Genomic DNA, 18,469 nt, shown 5'->3' with positions numbered 1-18,469 from the left:
CAAATTGCTTGAACGAGTTTGTGAATGTCCGCCAATGGAAACAACAGTTACATTTTACCTGCAAAAGGCAACGCCCTCCTTTTTTTAACTTGCTGCAGTAAAAATCGTGTATGATACCCTCGATACAGTCCGTCAATGCTAGTTCAAAAGAACTATGGAGCCCGCTTGTGATTGCACTGCTGGCCAGTATGACTCAAGCATTCGGTATATCCTTGCAGCGGCGCTCCCATCTCGATCAACAACGACTTGGATTCCAAGATCTTCCTCTTTACAAACGCCCGCTGTGGATTTCCGGCTTCCTCATTTATACAATTAGCAACGTTGTCGCATCAACCTGTACCATCGGTTATTTGCCGATAGTTATTCTGGCGCCTATAGGCGCCATTGGACTGGTATTCAACGCAATCTTTGCCAAACTTGTGTTGGGTGATCCCTTTACAACCAGAACTGTTCTTGGTACGCAGAGCAGGGCAAAGCCCTCAACCAGCAGGAAAATAAAAGCTTATTGTATATCGTATGAGTTTTTAGGTACAACGCTTATTGTCGTTGGCGCTGTCCTGGTTGCGGGCTTCGGAGTAGTTCCGGAACCTAACCATACTCTTCAAGACCTTATCCGCTTGTATAAACGACCGGCCTTCATTGTATACTTTACGCTCATCGAATCGTTCACATGCTTTGGACTGCTTGCGACCCATATTCTGCAATATAGACTTGACAAACCGTCTTCGGCTACCAGTAGCTGGCAACAACGATTGTACACGCACCCGGATCTTAAGATGTGGTTAGGAATAAGGTAACAAAGAACCTACTTATACAATGAAAACCCCAATTGATAGGCTATGCGTTACTAAGCGTATACATTGAAACTTTCTTGTAGCTATGGTGTATTTGGCGCGAATATCAGCAGCCAAGCAATGCTCTTTGCCAAAAGCGGTCTAGAGCTGTTGATCTTGACAATCTTTTATCACGATAACCAATTCATTTACCCGCTTACCTGGGTCCTTGTGCTTGCTTTGATATTTACTGCCATCCTTCAGGTAAAGTAGTTACTTGGTTGCTCAATATCACTATTTAACTTATACTAAATGTCGATGTTGCCAGTTGTATTATCTCAATCGTGCTGTTCAACTATGTGACACGATCATCCTTGTTCCCCTAAATTTCTGCTCCTTTAACGTATCCTGTCTTTTTAACGGACTCATGTACTACGACCAATGGGACCGATTATACTGGTGGCAAATGGTCGCTGTCCTGATCGGAATAGCAGTGCTGATTGGCGGTGTCCTGATAATATCTTGGCAACCAGGATCGGTGGCCTCGTCCGATTCCGCTCAAAACGATCTACCGACTCCAACAATCGATCATCGTCCTCCAAAGAGCGCCTCGTACGCAGCCGCCACCACCACCACCACAGACTCTGTCAAGAAATCAGGCTGGTGGGCACGACTTAGAGCAAATGGCAAGAAAAAGACGCAAGATGACGAGGAACCCGATGAAAGAACTAGATTGTTACATTCTTAGTTGCATATTTCTCTCTCTCTTTCTTTCTTTCTTTCTTATTTACTTACTTACTCGATACCAATTCTCTCCTCTATGCTCCCACCGACATCATTTATCCGCTTCTTTTTATTCATGATGTTTCTTTTAGAGACCAAATGTAAATATATCCTAGCAATAAGTCGTTATCCAAATATCTTTAGTACACTTGGGATTCGAGCGGTTATCCACATCTGGTCAATGCAGGAACTTGACCTATATAGATTATCCTCTGATGTCGACTCTACATTGACCCGATATTTTGCAATGGCAGGAAGACGATGGTTCGGGCGCACTTACGGTCTGCATAAAAAGGAATATCCTCGTGACTCACTCGCTTGACTGAAGCTCTTGCTCGAACAAAAGATCTCCGAATCTTTTCTTTCAAACCCGCATAATGTTTTATTGCCAACGATGCAAGCAACCTTTGCGAATCGATGAATCACTGAGTAATCTTGATTCGGCGTCTGCTGATCTCTTGATAGGTAAGGAAGGCGTTGGGGAAAGATGGTGTTTGCATAAAGCAGACGAGGCCTGATACGCAAGTTAGCACCGCTCTCCGCTGAAGAGCAGCACCAGCAACAACTTCGAGCACGTTCACGCGGAGGAGTTAGCGATGCTGAACCCGTCAGTCGACGTATTATCAACAACAAGCACCGCGAACCGACAGAATCGTTTGTTGTTTTGACAAGGTCGCAGATAAACCCGGCGCAGAATAGCACGCATACGCAGCAGCAACAGCAACAGCAGCAGCAACCATCGTCCTATACATCCTCGCTGATGGACGAAGAGGATAAACGGAACAACAGTCTATCGCACCGACTCAAAGTGGCTAGCAGGTTATTCAATGTCATGTCGTCGAAATCCAGCGTGGATCATCCAATGTGCCAGGAATGCACGGATATGTTACTGGAGATGCTGGAGAAACAATTGGAAGATGTGGGGCGGAAGAGAGACTGCTACATTGATTACTTGAAAAAGGTCAAGGAAAGTCAGGTGAGCGACGAAGAAGAGAAAGAGTTGCAGAAACAAGTGAACGAGGTAAGATAAACTTTATAATATCTCGATGCGCCGCACAATGTTCTAACATTTGTTTTTCGTAAAGCTTAAATTGGCAGAACAAGATGCACTCAAAGAGGTCGAGCAAGTGCAGCAGGAACACGACGAGTTGGCCAAGGAATTGGCTGAGCTGGAGGATGAAATGAAAGACCTGGCAGAGCGAGAACAGCGATTCTGGGAGGAATGCAATGATTATCAAATCAAATTGCAAGCTTTCCAAAACGAACGCGACTCTATCAACTTGAAATACGACCACGATGTCAAGCAATATGAAAAGTTACAAAAGACAGTCGTGTACAACGATGCATTTTGCATATCACACGATGGTCCGTTTGGAACCATCAATGGGTTCCGACTGGGTCGACTAAGCTCACATCAGGTAAAGGAAAAAAAGTAGTCAACGGCTACAAATAATCCAGAATCAATACAAAGAAATCTTAATGATATTACACACGCAGGTGAGCTGGAATGAAATCAATGCAGCTTGGGGTCAAACTCTTTTGCTACTGTACACTGTTGCCAACAAACTGAAGTTCCAATTTCAAACGTAAGTTGATGACGGGAAAGAAGAGTGGTGAAGTCTTTCCTGACACAACTCTTTTGTGCACAGATATCGCCTGGTACCCATGGGCTCCTTTTCTCGGGTTGAAAAACTCGAAGGAGACAGTGTACTGTCCTATGAACTGTAAGGTGTCACGCATATAGAACACTCGGACCTTAATTTGAAGCAACTGATGAACAAATAGATACGGATCCGGTGATTTCGGTATCAATCGCATGCTGCTCAACCGTCGGTTTGACAATGCCATGGTCGCGATACTCCATTGTCTGAAGCAACTCATTGATTTTGCTGAAGACCGGGACAAAAGCCTGCGATTCCCGTATCGGATAAACAAGGATAAGATTGGAGAGTTATCGATACGACTGCAGTTCAACCAGGATGAATTGTGGACAAAGGCACTAAAGTACATGCTGACAGACATGAAATGGATCCTTGTATTTGCAAGTAGAGCCAACGTTGCCGTCGAGCCCTAGCGACGATAAAATTCATACATATGTATATATATATATATATATATATACCCCTCTCTAGAAAGGCAGCGAAGGGCGCTGCTTCTGTGCTTCCTTTAGCTTTTCCTAGATTAAATAAAACGTGTTAAGCAAGCAAATCCTGTATAACCTTGTTTGTTCTCTTAAGAGAATTTTACCTCCTTCCAAGCCCTGATCGTCTCGGGCATCTTCTCCATGTTTTTGCGGATAGTCTCCTGTCGGCTCTCCCGTAAGCGTTCGTGCTTTTCGAGTTTGTTGGGTTTCGTTCGTAAGGGCTTTCGTGGCTGGACGGGTGGTAAACCAATCGATGCAGGATCGACGCCGTTCAAGAGGCATGCTTTGCGCAAATCGGCCTGTCGGCGAAGGCTCATGCGCGGTTCTCGCCAGTATCCTTTCTGTGTCACTTCGTTGAATACGTATTGTGGTTTGACATCCGCGGCCGTCAAGGGCGTCTTTAGCCGTGCAAGGATTTTTTCAGAAAAGACTCGTTTGGCCAACATGTTTTTTTTTTGTGGAAGCAAAGGAAATACAAGGTAAAGCGAGCGGAGACTATCTTGCCCAACACGCACCGCTGCCCAAATGAAGGGTCCTTAGGTGGCTGGTGCTCGAGGTCAGCCTACATCAAGGTACCAGGGAATGTTTATATATGCTTCCACACTGTGGAAGATGCAATAAGGTGAAAACCAGAAATGTAAATATTAAAAGACCAGATAGCTTGATAAAAAAAACGGTTGTGAGCTGTGATAGCCTCCGCAGTGCCTGCATATATATTTCCAATTTCCCTGAACATCTCGTGGTTTTCGGCTTCTACAAACCTTTCAACGCTGCAACAAACAAAAACACGCAGCAACAGCAGCAGCGCCCATGTTGCCAAGGATCTGCATGCACTTGTCCAAAAGGGGCGCATGCTATACGTCAAAGTTTGGGATATGACAGCTGTCGTTTCCCCTGCACAAACTCAGACTGCTAGAAGCAGTCATTACTCGTCTAACACTGCAAATACATACATGCGGTAAAGGCGATAAAGTTACGGCTATATTCATTGTATAGTTAGATATATAGATAGTGTCTTGGAGTGGGCTAAACGGAGAGTCACTGATCTAGAAATGAGCGTTTGCGTGTGTGTACGAGGGTGCTGTGTGGGTTGTGCGTATGGGTGTATGATGTGGGAAATTGTATATGTATGATAGTGTATATAGGTTCAGGAAGATAGCGGATAGTGATAAGGAATAGACAGGGCGGGAGAAAAGAAAGAGAGAGAAATAGAGAGAAATAGAGAGAGGGATAACTATATATATAGAGAGAGAGATAGAGGGAGACGAGCAAAGGGAGTAGTAGGTAGGTGTTGTCGACAAAGGCTGCTTTGCCGTTGCTGTTGGCGGTGGAATAATCATTTGTCGTTGGGGGCATTGTACATGTACGGGTGGAATTCAGGCTCTACGAATTGGTTACCAAGTCAGGTTTTTCACTTGATACAGGTAGGAGAAGACGGTCGAAAAAGAAGAAGAAGAAAGCCATTGCTACTGTTGTATACCTTGACGTCTGTGGATGCTTGGGGCACCGGTTTCCTGTTTATCTTGTGCCAAGACAGGTATCAAGATCCGCCGCCGCGCATTAATAAACCAGTTGCTTATCTGGTTGCGCGCAAGACCGGTCTGCCTAGCGAGTGCCTCTTTCTCGTCTTCGTTTGGGTACGGGTGCCGCTTGTTTGCAAACAGCCATTCTTTCAAGATGGCAGTGACCGGTTTTGGCAGGTTGCTTCTTTGTTTTTTCTTGCCTATTTTCGTGGCGACTGCCGCGGGCGATTTTGCAGCAGGTGGACGACCTGCAGAGGAGCCTGCTGATCGTGGCGATCGTCGTAAACGTCGGGCGGCAACCGACCGGGAACTGCCGCTGTGATGGTGGATGGAGTTGATGTATTCAGTATCGCCTGACGCGGAGATGCTGGAGGAAGAAGGAGAGGAAGGGCTGGGGCTGAGAGGTGAAGAAGTTGGAGAGTAGTCGTTGCTGTTGTGGTGTGAGGAGGAGTAAGCGACAGCGGGTGGTGGTGGAGAAGATGGCACGAGCGAAGGGACAGGAGATGGCGAATCTGTCCAAAAAATAGCGTGGATTAAAAAAATGAATGAACTATAATGCAAGCACAGACGCCAGATACTGGTGGTGCCGGCCGGATTACGCCGCAGGAAAAAAGAAGGTCATGTGTACTTTACCTTTGGAACATGACACCATTACGTCAGCCCAGAATCGGCCATTGCTTTCAAGCATTTGCAGTATTCTCTGCCGGTGATAATCAATGTATTGTACATAGTGAGGATCTCTGTACGGAATGTGCACATGCTCTGGATCACTCGATCCTTCGCGCACAAACTCATGGTCGTGGAAGAGTATGACAGGACTGAACACCCGCTGCTATCACATAAAAAAAGGAGGTTAATTAACAACACTCCCAACTTTTTCTTGCTTGCTTTGGCAGTTGCTGCCATTTTCCTTTCTCTCCCACACACTCTCTCTCTTTATATACCTTGTACTGGAGTGATGAGCAAGTGCTGTTCGACATTGCGTAGACTGGGAAAAGCAGTTGTTACTGCGGGAACGGTTGGGGGTGGGTTGGGAAATTGACAGGTTTGATAGGTTGACGGGCGCTGTGTGTTCTATATGGACGATCTTAGTGCTCTGATATCGTCTAGACTTTCAGTTTCTGTGCAAATCGGAAAGTGTTCCCAGCTGAGAAGCGTGAATATGTAAGCGATAAAAGCCAGGATCAAGAGAAGAGCAGGGAAAAGAGAGAAAGAGAGAAAAGCACAGCAGCGGCAGCAGCAGCAGATGGGCGTAGCTGATTGAATTGCTCACGACTTGCTGGGAAACGAACTTTGAAGCCACTTTTGTGCCACGATAACCTTCCTAAATGGTCACGAAAATGACATCCCATCAGTTCTCAAATGTGTTTCAAGAAATGAAAACAGATAGCCAACGAACCTGCATAATCAGAGACATTCACAACCTGACAAAGTGTCTCGTCAGCGCGGTGGCGTCTTCCTTTGACTTGGCAGCCTATCGAACGAACTTTTTACTTTGTGTGCACACTGGGTGTTGCATGATCTTGAACCGTGAGAAGAAAATGACGCGCCAAATTTGGTTTGCTTATTTTCCTTCTATCTTCAGACAGGTTATACTTTTGGCTGCTGGCGCAATCACTCATTGTTCTACGTGGTGCGATAAGCTCCTCCTATGTAACCAGTCGGACGCAGAGCTGCTTGTGCTAGGCATATCTACAACGAGCTTTCGCTTTATCGCCAGACGTAGACAAAGGGAGTATAAAAAGTGATTAATCAGCAGCCAATGGGCTCAGGATATAATTGCAAAAAGAAGGGGGGTTAATGATATCTTATCTGTCGCTCCAGGGTCAGGGAAAATATAGACAGGATAACATCCGTTGTATAAACTTCGCAAAAGCAGACCCGGAATTATTTGTCAGCTGGTATTGGCTTCTAGGATAATAAGCGTCCCCCCTATTTCTGAAAGGTACGTGCTGTCACCATGCGAAAAAAAAGAAGGCTTTGAGGGAAGGAGAAGGGAAATTTTCGTCATTCAGAATTTACCCGAAGTAATAACATCACTTTGCGGGAATGGTCAGATCGTTCACTTGCTGCTGCTCACCTAAACCGAAATTTGAGTAATATCCACGATTGAAAAACCGAATTCCATCGTAGCAGCAATGTACACATCAAATATCTGTCTACAGAAAAAGATGGCGTTCTTTTTGGGTATCCGCTCAACGAAGTGATCACGATGGGCAAATCTTGTACGACATGAAAATCATAATTCATTCGCCCCCGCTTATCCTTTTTCATGTGAATGCATTGTTAACCGCACTGAGCGCTTTGGCTGTCATTTCATTACCAACAACAACATGCACCGTTTTCCTCAGGCTACAACACACATTAAAATCGGTGTTTTCTCCATTTACATCTTACTCCAAAAGACATAGCAGCATATTCCTAGATTACCGAGTTCTCGATATAACTTTTTTGGCATTCACACACACGCAAACAAGGCTTGTGGTGCAAAAGCTGCAAGTTTATACTCGTGATCTAATTTTTTTTTGAGCAGCAGCTTTCCTTTGGATTGAACGTGAGCCAGGGCAACCAAAGCAAAGATATGAACGGACCGCGTGGCAGCAAAAAAAAATGTTCCTCATGAAAGTCATGGTAAGCTCGGGCTTTTCCAGTCCTGCTGGGGCTTTGGGGCCCATTGGATCGCCTCTGTAAATCACCGCATGAAAATGATGAAAAAAAAGAAACAAATATAACATTATTTCCCTTCTTATCCCTGAATAAAGGAGGAGAAGCATGGTGCTTGTTCAGCGGAAAATGAGCTCCTCCTCGAATGACGACAGCAGCAGCGTGCGGGATTCCATTGACCGTGTCCACCATGACGACCACGACGATCGAACGAATCTCTTGGACAGCAAGCGACGACAACCCAAGCGTAGTAGAACGCTCACCTGGTCAGAAATACCAGAATGGATGCAAGATAACGTCTTTATCACAGCTGGATACCGTGCACCTACAAACAGCTACGTGCGCTGTGCCCAGAGCTTATTCTATCTCCACAACGAGAGCGGTTCGTTTATTTCTTTGCAATCGTTTTTAAGCATTAATCTCTTAACACGCACTTTCTACAGTCAATATATGGAGCCACTTACTGGGATTCATTGCATTCTGTGGGCTCGGTATCCATTTTCTCTGGTCTCAGCCATTTGCCGATAGTCTAAAGGTATCCGACTATGTTTATTTCGTTGCATTCATCTTTGGCGCTCTCGTTTGTCTTGGATTCAGCTCCTCCTTCCACTGTTTCTCATGCCACTCGGAACCGGTCGCCGCACGTTGGAATCGATGCGACTATGCTGGAATCACCACTCTCATAGTGTAAGTCGTGCGCGTGTTGCGAATGATTGGATGTGCTGCGTTGCCGGTTGCAGTCTGTTGATTCAACAATCGACAGAGGCTCCTTCTACCCCTTACTATACTATGGATTCCATTGTCACCCGATTTTACATAGTAAGTCCAAGTCGCTGATAACAGGATACCGAGATTGCTTACTTTATTCTGCTAGTATTCTACCTCGTCGTCATTACAGTCCTCGGAGGAGTTACTGCAGCTTTCGTTTTATTGAAACGGTTCCGGACTCCAGCCTATCGATGGATGCGCACGGGACTGTTTCTGGCCCTCGGATTGTTCGGTGCAGTGCCTACTCTGCACGGTATCTTCCTGTACGGGGTAAGTCGTAATTCAATTTGGACAATTATCGTGCAATGTAGGCTCACTGTATATCTGTACATACATAGTGGAAATCCTCTCTGCAGACAATATCGCTTGGATACCTAGTTCTGATGGCTGTCGCGTATGTCACTGGAGCGCTGATCTACGGTCACAGGTAAAAAAATGGTCCTTGTCATTTAAAATGGGTTTACCCATGCTAAGACTGCGTTATTTGGAATGTTTTATTAGAGTCCCTGAACGATGGTATCCAGGATCCTTTAATATCTGGGTAAGCAATCAAAAAAGCAGCTGGCCGCTAACTACACGTTTACTAACAGTATCACTGGATATAGATGGCTTCCCATCAAATATTCCACATATTTGTCCTCATTGCATTATTTTCGCATTACATTGGAGTCATGAAGGCAATGGCCTTTTGGCACGGTCAGGACCGGCTACTCTGCAACAAGTTTGTCTGAAAACTCAAGAGAGAGACAGAGAGAGCAGCATGGTTTTTTTTTGAAAAGGCATCCATTCATACTAGACGATCATTTTAGTTTTTAGTTTTTCCCTCTTTTTTCGTAAAGTTTTAAATCATAGTAGAATTCGTTTTACATTTCTTCAAGAAGAATGCGATCGATGAGCAAATCGAATATCATGGAGTTACAAAAAAACGTCAATGTCACTGTAAATTACACATTTCTATTTATGAAGACTCAAGTCCCATGACTTCTCTAATAGCTGCTTTTCGTCTATCAATTTCTTCCTGGTCTGAGCCGATAATGTTGAGGTATTCATCGAGGTTGGAAACGAATGGTTCACGCAAGTTGCTGGCGAGTGCCTCTTCGATCTTTTCGTCCAAGTTTTCCAGCGTGACGAAGTTTTCCGTTGCATTGTATAGCTTTAGCAAGTGCTTGCGTCGCTGCTTGCTTAGTTTTTCCTCGTGTGCTTTGCGGTTCGCTTCGCGCTCGGCCGACCTGTCAACGACCGCAAAATCGATGTTCCGCTTCTTCAAGTCGAGTTCGAGCATCTTTACGACCTGTGCCTCGTGCTCTTTAGCTGCTTTCCGCTCTGCTGCGATCTGGTTTTTGGTCTTTTGGAGTTGCTGTTCGTTCTCTGCCATTTTGGTTGCAATGGCTGCTTGTCGCTTGCCGTACTTTTCCAAGAGTTCCCGTGCATACTCGTGGCGCTTGGCACGCAGGTCTTGTCTGTACTGTTGCTTGACACTGTTTGCTGGTTTCGCCGTTGACGATTCCGCGTTGCCCAAGTGAGCTGGAAGTGAATGTGCAGGATTGCGTCTGGGAGGAACCGCTTTGGGTGTCTCGCGGCTGCCTTCCGGTGGTGCGAATCCAGGTGCATAGCGGCTCTGTGCATTCGACGACGCTGTTGTTGAGTTGAATCGTGCTGCACACACTAGCCTCCGGGGCGAATGTCGCAGGCTTTTGCTGCTGAATCGAATCATTATACTAACGTATTTGTTGGAGACCCACCTGGAAAACAAGAATTTCAGCTGGCTGGGTTTGCAGTAACCCAAAAGCAGTCCCGCAGGCTTTCTACCTCCCAAGTTTGGAAGGTGGTGTTTCCTACCCCACCACCATCGTCTTTCAAAATCATGCGATCTAATAGATCGACAAGGTGAGAATGTATAGAACATGCAGTACATCGTCAATTACAGACGAATAAACTATCCGTTGGATCCGATCTCCTTTTCGACGTTATGGGACCTAGTATGCGAAGGCCGGTCAGGAAGTATATAGAACATGTACATAAGTAAAATCAAGATTTATTTATCCATCTCCCACATCGGCGGTATGTTCATCCACACGTGTGTCACTGAGTCTATAGCATTATCTTAAGATTAGCAAAGCGACGGAATTGTAAATCGCACTGCACTGATCTGTAGCTAAGCAACCAAGGATTTGAACACGAGGATAGATACTGCACTTCGCTCTGATGTGAGCTCTGGATAACGTTTTTCCGTGGATATATGACCGTCAGTCGCAGCTACTGATCTCGATATTATATAACTCAAATCGATTAGGTGTATCATTACACCACAGTGGCATTCATGTGTGTATTTTCCAAGGGAAGAATGTGGGGATAGATATCTGGAGCCTTGCTGTACGTATTGGTGGAACTGGACGACAGCGAAAAGTTCATTCGAATGGAAACATCCATTTTCTTAACTGAATCTGCTGGAACATAATTTTTCCGATACATGGCTGATATCCGCAAGTCCAGGAGAAAAAAGCCAGCAAGCGCCAAACGGAAAAGATAGCGTAGTAGCTACGCTGCATCGTGCCACGCGCATTGTAAGGGTCCGCTCATCAAAGGGTAAAGGAAAGATTTGAGAAGCAAACAGATCTGATGTCGGTGTTTTCTACCGAGCTAGCTGTCATGGCGGCCGAGGTTACACCGAGGGCGACGAGGATATATAACAGGAGCGGGGCCTCGTTCGTCTGTGCCCCTCGACACGGCTTTTTTCGTTTCGTCCCTTTTTCTATACTAGCCGATATGAATGCGACAACGGTCGTAATGAACGGCGGTGTCGGCAGCGCTGCACACGAGCTCAATTGGATCGAGAGTCTTTGGGAAGGCATGTACGAAGGCCGCGATCCTCTCATCGTTACCGGCGTGTTCGCCTTCTTGATGCACGAGATTGTCTACTTTGGTCGGTTCCTGCCTTTCCTCATTTGCGACTTCATCCCGTACTTCCAACGCTACAAGCTTCAACCTGTAAGTGCTGCCCTGAACAGAAAATGGGTCATCCGGCGTGAATCAGCTAACGTTACTGGAATTTGGCACTAGAACAAGGAAAACACATCTAAAGACTATTGGAAATGCACTTTTAAGGTGCTCAAGAGCCACTTCCTATTTGAAGGTCCTCTTATCTTTTTCTTCCACCCTGCAGCAACCTTCCTTGGCATGAAGGTATCCGCTCCGTTCCCTGTCTGGTAAGTGGTTTTTTTTTTGTGGCCTTATCTTTTTTTTCTTTCCCTGGGCGCTCTTTTTCTTTTGCACACACACAAAATTTTTTGACTAATCCGTGCTCCTCTTCTTCAGGCAAAAAATGTTACCTCAGCTGGCCGTCTTTTTCATCTTTGAGGACTTTTACCACTATCACATGCACCGGTTCATGCACTGGCCTCCGTTTTACAAGAAGGTGCACAAGATTCACCACGAATACGCTGCGCCCTTTGGCATTGCGGCCGAGTACGCTCATCCTATCGAGACAATGATCTTGGGCTTTGGCACCGTTGGCGGTCCATTGATCTACCACCTTGTCGCTCACCATATTCTGGAGCTCGGTCCCGAGTGGGATCTCCATTTGGCTACCATGTTGCTTTGGATCGTTCTCCGTCTTTTCCAGGCCATTGATGCCCACTCTGGCTACGATTTCCCGTGGTCGCTTCACAACTGGGTTCCCTTCTGGGCTGGTGCTGAGCATCACGACTACCACCACCAGGCTTTCATCGGCAACTACGCCTCCTCCTTTAGATGGTGGGATTTGCTCTACGGAACTGACACCAAATACCGTGCATACCGCAAACGTCAAAAAGAGGAACGCGAACGTCTCAAGGCAAAGACGCAATAGATAAAAAGTTTCATTATTTTTTTGGATCCCTTTTTACCTCTACAACACACACACACACACACACACACACACACACACCGCCTTTTCTTCTACTTTACCATTTTAATACTTACATAACTGTCACTGTACATGATCCTCCTTTTTGTTTTCCCACACTTCAAAACTTAATAACAGTGTTTTTCTTATTTTGCTTTAATTTAGACGATAATCTGTTTATGTCAACCCCTCTTTTCTCGTACGATTTTCCAAATTTCCCATTATCTGATATTCAGCTTCCAGTTTTGGCAAGGGTACTCAGATGGGCATGATTGCGCTTCTTATGCCTCGCCAAGAAGCTTGACCTGTCCTTAGGATTTAGAGATATTTACCGTCATCGGCACCACTTTGACAGCCAACTCATTTTTGATGCACCAAGAGAATTTCCTCTTTTTAACTCACTCGAATTTGTGCTCCCATTGACGAAGGACCTATGCCGGCAAAGGAATTTAGCACGTTTTATTCATCGTAATGATGGCGATTTAAAACGTCACGTCCATATCCGTTTCTCACATTCTTTTCTCTCTTTTGTAAACAATGTGCCAGACCAGGCCAGCTGACAAGAGATTGGGTTTACCTACATACACCCGGTTCGTGTCATTTGGCTTGTCTAAATGCACCGTGCATAATACCGCTGGGGACAGAGGTAATGTTACTACAGATGATCACTTTGATATGCCATCATCATCGTCATCGTTTGTCTGGACGCAAGAAGTAAAAAAGAATGCCTTGCAGCAGCTTTTCTTGGCTCATGATCTTCATCGTTATCACACGACAGGCAAAATGCATAATAATATCCATGAATTTACATATTTTGACAGTGAACTATTCCCAAATTTGGGGGTTCTCACTGCAATGTGGCATTAATGCGCAGTCAAGAACAAAGCCAAATAAAAGTCTTGCTGTCTAAATATGCAACAGATATAACAGGCTTTTGACATTGCATATCGATTCATGGGAGCAAATGGGTCGGCGCCTCCTTGGATTATTTGACGGCTTTTAGTGGCTGGAGGAAAGTTTGGAAAAACAAGAACCCACCCACCCCCATGTCGTTCATTCGAGACCCATGCTTGTCTCGTCGTCACCGTTCCGATGTTGCTGAAAGGAAGGGGGATTAAGGGGATAGGGGGCGCTATGTAGCGGCGCAGATGTGACAAAATTGTATGTAACGGCGATCCGTTTTTTTTCTGTGCAAATCCGGATTTTTCACTGTGCACACCAAGTGGACATCCGCGTGCTCCTCCCTTATTTTACACAGACATACATAAATCTCGGGAGGGAGATCCGTTTCATCTTGTTGATTATATACTCGTGTGGCCTTTATATTTTAAATCTACATGTAGATTCGAGAAGACAAGTGGGGGCTAAGGTTGCTGTCGGATGCATTACCAATAATGTTCTCGTTGCTGATGTGCCAATAACTACTGTACAAGTAAAAAAAATCCAGTCAGCAGAGTATAATTATAGCACGTTGTCGGCTCCCCTGCACCATTCTCCTTGCAAACGCAAATCGCCCATATTTAACATTGGGAACGGCTGAGAGAGATAGAAGAGAAAGTTATGTGCAGTTATGTGCTGTCTTGTGCAGAATGCATGACAATCCCTAATCTCGGTCGGCAATGCACGCTGAGATTATTCATTACATATCTTTCTATTATTAACCCGGATGACGACTATGGTGGGGTTATTTTAAAGGTGGATGGATAGATTGTGTGTGTTCTACACCGGACATGGCCGCGTAAGCGCAAACATACGCACAAGTGACCATGCCGGATACTCTCTCTGTTAATAAAAGATAAACCAGATCCGAGATCACAGCACGGCGATCACTTGTCCCCCCCCCTCCCCCACCACCCCAATGTGGGTCGGAGAAAAACTGTCATGACAGAAAAAAAAAAGATATACTATTCGAGCAGCTGCATTGACGACACCCATTGCTCATTCTCTTCTTCTTCCTTCTTCCTCTTCTTCACTTTTTTCCTCTCTTGTACCATCCCCACCACTTTTCATATCTTTTCTCACCCGCTTACAAACACACATCCAACCCCACCTCAATAGACGACACAGCGGTGCCAAGATGATGTTAAACCTGATTCTAGCGTCTATACAGGTGTGTATAGATACCAAAAGGCAACCAGTTCCATAGCCCTTAACACGGCCACGACGGCGCTGCAGTCAATATTACAAGTGATTATTATTGTTCTGTTCGGGTCCATTCTTACAAAGGCTGGATATTTCACGACGGAAAAGCAAAAGGCAAGTAATAAGGAGGAACGAGGAAGGAGGGGTGTCGTATTCTGATCGAAAATGGATATATATACATGTAGTGGTTGTCCAAGCTGAATATGGTATTTTTCACGCCCTGCCTCCTGTTTTCAAACATTGCATCTGTGATTTCGTTTGAAAAGCTGCTGGCATATTGGCCGATTCCTGTATTCTACTTGACGTTTGCGTCATTGTCGTACATTAGCACGCAGCTTATATCCCGGATCGTACGGCTGAGCGAACCGTACCGCCGATTCGCGCTTGCTTGCACCATGTTTTCAAACACAAACTCGCTGCCAATTGCCGTGATTGCTAGCCTGGCTGTTTCAGAAGGAGGCAAGGTCCTGTACTGGGGCGCAGATGACACACAAAACGACGTCGCAGCTAGGTAACACACATATTTTATATACTTTGTACTTGTATATTCTGAAACGTTCTTTAACATATCGTAATATTTTTCTTTACAGAGGCATCTCATATACGCTATTTTTTGCCATTTTTGGCAACATTCTGCGATGGTCGTACGGTTACAGCTTGCTTCAGAACGATGGAAAGGGAGGACTTGGAAGCGACGAGGGAACTGTTGTTGTAGAATACGGTGCGACGCATCACGGTGATGAAGAAATATCGCAGCATTTGTCTTCTCCGCCCTCATCTTTGTCACGGCGGTCTTTGCTGGATGATGCGGAAGAAGGTCAGATCTTCTCTCGACCGGACAGCACAACAACCATTGCCGGCGAGCACCACAAACCTGTTAACGAGACCACCAGTTTGCTGTCCTCGTTCCCGCACCTGCCTGGCGACGAAAATGATAATAAGCAGCGTCCTGCGTGGGTTGAGAAGATTGTGAAAATCGCAAGATTGATAAACAGTTACATGACACCGCCACTGTACGCAGCGCTGCTGGCGTTGTTTGTCGGCCTGATCCCGCCCCTGAAAGATTTGATGTACGACAAGCAAGGATTTCTGTACCCATCGTTGACGAGCGCAATCCAATCATGCGGCAAAGCAGCCGTACCTATCATTCTCGTGTGTCTCGGTGCGCAGCTGACCGATATTTTGCAGATGCACCGCAGTAGTCTCGCACTCACAAAGCCAGTGATGACCGCCGTCGCTGTCCGCACTCTGCTGCTGCCGCTGATGGTGATCCCGATCGTGATTGCTTTTGTCAACTTTGGCTCCAGCTGGTCCGCCATCGCATCCGATCCGGTGTTTAGCACTATGATGATTATTGTCGGATGCACGCCCACCGCTATCAATCTCGTCCAGATATGCCAGGTGACCGGTGCATTTGAAGATGACATGCTTCGCGTCTTATTTTGGAGCTATGGCGTGATTTGCGTTCCAATGTTTACATTGGTCGTCTTCCTGGCCCTGAACATTGTTGATAGATTTCTCTAACACTTTATCGTTGTATACCCCCCTCCCGCTCCCACACCCTCCCCGGCATTGACTGATCACGTATATCTGTTGTGTTCTTCCGTCATTTCTCTCTATCCCATGTATTACTTGTTCAGACATCATTGTTCAGCCTGCAAAGTATATATATTAAAAAATGTCCTTCCCTATTAGTCCTATCTTCTATCTTTGCATCTTTGCCTTTTTGGGCGCTAAAAAGCAGATTTGGCATTTCAGGAAGAAGAGAACAATATGCTGTTGGCCAATTATACGTTGCGCTTTCCTGCGTCCCTTCTCCGTCGTCTCTATCCGTTTTTCTTCCCCTCCCACATTGACCAATGCAGAGCCTGCCACTCGCAATATCGTATACAGATAAGTACACGAATAAAATATATACTATAGACATCAATAATTCAGTGGGCAGCCCTCCGCAGGAGCGGGGGTCTGGAGGGGGGCAGAGCCCCCTTCCAAGAAAGAAAGAAGACATCCATTTTATATCTCTCACCAATGCTTCATGGGAGCGCAGGTCTGAATAAACCGCAATTCGACGGTGCTGTGTTACCAGAGGCGACCGGACGTATCTCGAGCTGGAGCTTAAGTAGATTAGACAGTATGCGTAAATGAAAGGGACGAAGGGGACTCATGTCCTGTACGGTAGCACTGACTTTCCCCGTTCAATTTACGGTTATGATGATCGAATTCAAGGTCAAACATCGATGTAAATAAATCTTTCTGTGATGTAGATCCTCTGAGAGATATGAGGGACGATATATAGCAGCAAAGCTTCTTAAGGAAAGAAATATAGCATTCTTAAAGTTTTACATGAATGACATTAGATTTAGAATGCGTTGGATAATAATTTGTAGCACTTGACAACTTTTCATAAAGAGACATCGGCTCCAAGGAAGCAAAAGGATGCCTCAAAATAACATCGCTATTTGATCGTCGCAACTAAACGTGAATTTAAACGGCTTTTGTAGTCGCCACGCAATCCATTTCTTTTCCCTGTTTCCATATGTCCAGTACGAAAGGAAGCGATGCAGTAACAGGTATGGTTATTTCACTGACTCATACTGGATTCATATATATCGCCGACAGTGTCTGCCTTTCCTGGTCATATATCACGCTTTTTAGCTGAAGACAGCGAAGATGACTTCCAGACCCCAATCGTACCCCGGAAACGAACTCTAAAGAAACCTGAAAGGCAAACAGGTGAAGTTCAAACTTATGATACCGGAACTTCTCCCATTACTTATTTATAATTGTTACAGCAGGCACGAGTGATTCTTCAACCATTAAGCGAAGCAAAGACAAAGATGCCATTGCGGGTAAGCCATACAGATTTCTTTCCAGATTTTGCACTGATATGGGCTTGCATATTACCACACAGGCAAATCAAGTAGCAAGTGCTGAAAGACCACTGAGACACCCACAAAGCGCAAGAAACGGGTAATGACTGTCAAGTCATCTATCAATGGCGTTTCGTGGGAAACGCGATATCGAAGTCCGTTAGAGAAGCTCGTCATCACTGTAAACGAATCACTACACACGCATACGCGCTTGCTCGCCTCATCTTCCTATCGGAGATACATGCTACTAAACCTGGAGAGCGATTTCCCATGGAAAACTGGCTGGAAACGGATTTCTTCGCTGAAGTCCGGCTCTCTTTGACACTACGTACAGTGAAGTCTTCGATAACGGATGGTACAACACGTTATCGTGGGCTGATCGATCGACACGTCAAAAATTACCTGAAACAATCTGGATTCAGTCGAAAAGCGCTTACGAATTCACAGCAGATTGCGCGTTATGAAGGCTCAAGGATTTGCACCGCCTACTTGAACAGCATCAAAAATTGCTTCGGTAACCGATTACGTTACGTAATCAATTCGCTGCTCAAAGTCAAGGATAATTGAGCGCGTATCACTAAAGGGATGACCGAACAAAGCAAATCCAACGAAGAGATCAAGGAAGCTATATACAAGCAAGTCACTAAGCCTGCGCACGATGTGAAGCAAGCCTTTATTACCGGTAACGCACGAGGATCGCTGTCATCAGAAAAGCAAAAGCCAGTTGTTGCTGGAATTTCATGATGCATCGTTTTCTGCCTACCCTGTCGCATACGAGTTTGACGAGGATTCCATGATTTTATGACTCGAAGTCAAGACCCGGGAACCATGCGCTCGCTTACGTAATGATGGTCACGTTCTGCGAAGACCATGAGATCAAGACCTTCCAGTGAATGCCGTTACGAGCATCCTGGGTCCCA

The 18,469-nt window shown here is 45.5% G+C and overlaps 9 protein-coding genes across 9 annotated transcripts; 6 read left to right on the top strand and 3 right to left on the bottom strand.

Moving 5' to 3' along the window:
- Nucleotides 1-110: 110 nt before the first annotated feature.
- Nucleotides 111-1,521, top strand: VTP01DRAFT_3358 (uncharacterized protein; the record flags this gene model as incomplete). Its single annotated transcript, XM_069381920.1, has 4 exons — nt 111-456; nt 529-793; nt 878-1,037; nt 1,102-1,521. 4 exons carry the CDS (start codon nt 111-113, stop codon nt 1,519-1,521), a joined length of 1,191 nt encoding a protein of 396 aa, XP_069236516.1.
- A 412-nt stretch (nt 1,522-1,933) lies between these two features.
- Nucleotides 1,934-3,630, top strand: VTP01DRAFT_3357 (uncharacterized protein; the record flags this gene model as incomplete). Its single annotated transcript, XM_069381919.1, has 6 exons — nt 1,934-2,021; nt 2,087-2,577; nt 2,642-2,974; nt 3,054-3,142; nt 3,206-3,280; nt 3,342-3,630. 6 exons carry the CDS (start codon nt 1,934-1,936, stop codon nt 3,628-3,630), a joined length of 1,365 nt encoding a protein of 454 aa, XP_069236515.1.
- A 54-nt stretch (nt 3,631-3,684) lies between these two features.
- Nucleotides 3,685-4,145, bottom strand: VTP01DRAFT_3356 (mitochondrial 54S ribosomal protein mL59; the record flags this gene model as incomplete). The annotated part of the gene is made up of 2 exons (XM_069381918.1): nt 3,685-3,732; nt 3,804-4,145. The coding sequence occupies 2 exons, from the start codon at nt 4,143-4,145 to the stop codon at nt 3,685-3,687; spliced, it is 390 nt and encodes a 129-aa protein (XP_069236514.1).
- An 890-nt stretch (nt 4,146-5,035) lies between these two features.
- VTP01DRAFT_3355 (uncharacterized protein) lies at nt 5,036-6,202 on the bottom strand (the record flags this gene model as incomplete). The annotated part of the gene is made up of 4 exons (XM_069381917.1): nt 5,036-5,082; nt 5,180-5,734; nt 5,856-6,054; nt 6,167-6,202. The coding sequence occupies 4 exons, from the start codon at nt 6,200-6,202 to the stop codon at nt 5,036-5,038; spliced, it is 837 nt and encodes a 278-aa protein (XP_069236513.1).
- A 1,813-nt stretch (nt 6,203-8,015) lies between these two features.
- Nucleotides 8,016-9,385, top strand: VTP01DRAFT_3354 (uncharacterized protein; the record flags this gene model as incomplete). Its single annotated transcript, XM_069381916.1, has 7 exons — nt 8,016-8,268; nt 8,330-8,573; nt 8,650-8,705; nt 8,761-8,924; nt 8,993-9,081; nt 9,156-9,195; nt 9,260-9,385. The coding sequence occupies 7 exons, from the start codon at nt 8,016-8,018 to the stop codon at nt 9,383-9,385; spliced, it is 972 nt and encodes a 323-aa protein (XP_069236512.1).
- A 227-nt stretch (nt 9,386-9,612) lies between these two features.
- On the bottom strand, nt 9,613-10,368 carry VTP01DRAFT_3353 (uncharacterized protein; the record flags this gene model as incomplete). Its single annotated transcript, XM_069381915.1, has 1 exon — nt 9,613-10,368. One exon carries the CDS (start codon nt 10,366-10,368, stop codon nt 9,613-9,615), a length of 756 nt encoding a protein of 251 aa, XP_069236511.1.
- A 1,052-nt stretch (nt 10,369-11,420) lies between these two features.
- VTP01DRAFT_3352 (uncharacterized protein) lies at nt 11,421-12,501 on the top strand (the record flags this gene model as incomplete). The annotated part of the gene is made up of 3 exons (XM_069381914.1): nt 11,421-11,642; nt 11,715-11,860; nt 11,970-12,501. 3 exons carry the CDS (start codon nt 11,421-11,423, stop codon nt 12,499-12,501), a joined length of 900 nt encoding a protein of 299 aa, XP_069236510.1.
- Nucleotides 12,502-14,614: 2,113 nt separating this feature from the next.
- VTP01DRAFT_3351 (uncharacterized protein) lies at nt 14,615-16,203 on the top strand (the record flags this gene model as incomplete). The annotated part of the gene is made up of 4 exons (XM_069381913.1): nt 14,615-14,647; nt 14,713-14,793; nt 14,865-15,190; nt 15,270-16,203. 4 exons carry the CDS (start codon nt 14,615-14,617, stop codon nt 16,201-16,203), a joined length of 1,374 nt encoding a protein of 457 aa, XP_069236509.1.
- A 1,012-nt stretch (nt 16,204-17,215) lies between these two features.
- VTP01DRAFT_3350 (uncharacterized protein) lies at nt 17,216-18,293 on the top strand (the record flags this gene model as incomplete). Its single annotated transcript, XM_069381912.1, has 5 exons — nt 17,216-17,249; nt 17,335-17,412; nt 17,472-17,528; nt 17,638-18,063; nt 18,133-18,293. The coding sequence occupies 5 exons, from the start codon at nt 17,216-17,218 to the stop codon at nt 18,291-18,293; spliced, it is 756 nt and encodes a 251-aa protein (XP_069236508.1).
- Nucleotides 18,294-18,469: the final 176 nt, after the last annotated feature.

This window comes from Rhizomucor pusillus (assembly GCF_041956525.1).
Source record: "Rhizomucor pusillus strain CBS 183.67 unplaced genomic scaffold VTP01scaffold_16, whole genome shotgun sequence".
Taxonomy (NCBI): Eukaryota; Fungi; Mucoromycota; class Mucoromycetes; order Mucorales; family Lichtheimiaceae; genus Rhizomucor; species Rhizomucor pusillus.
Note: the sequence above shows the minus strand (reverse complement) of the source record. Positions and strands in the feature narration are given on the sequence as shown.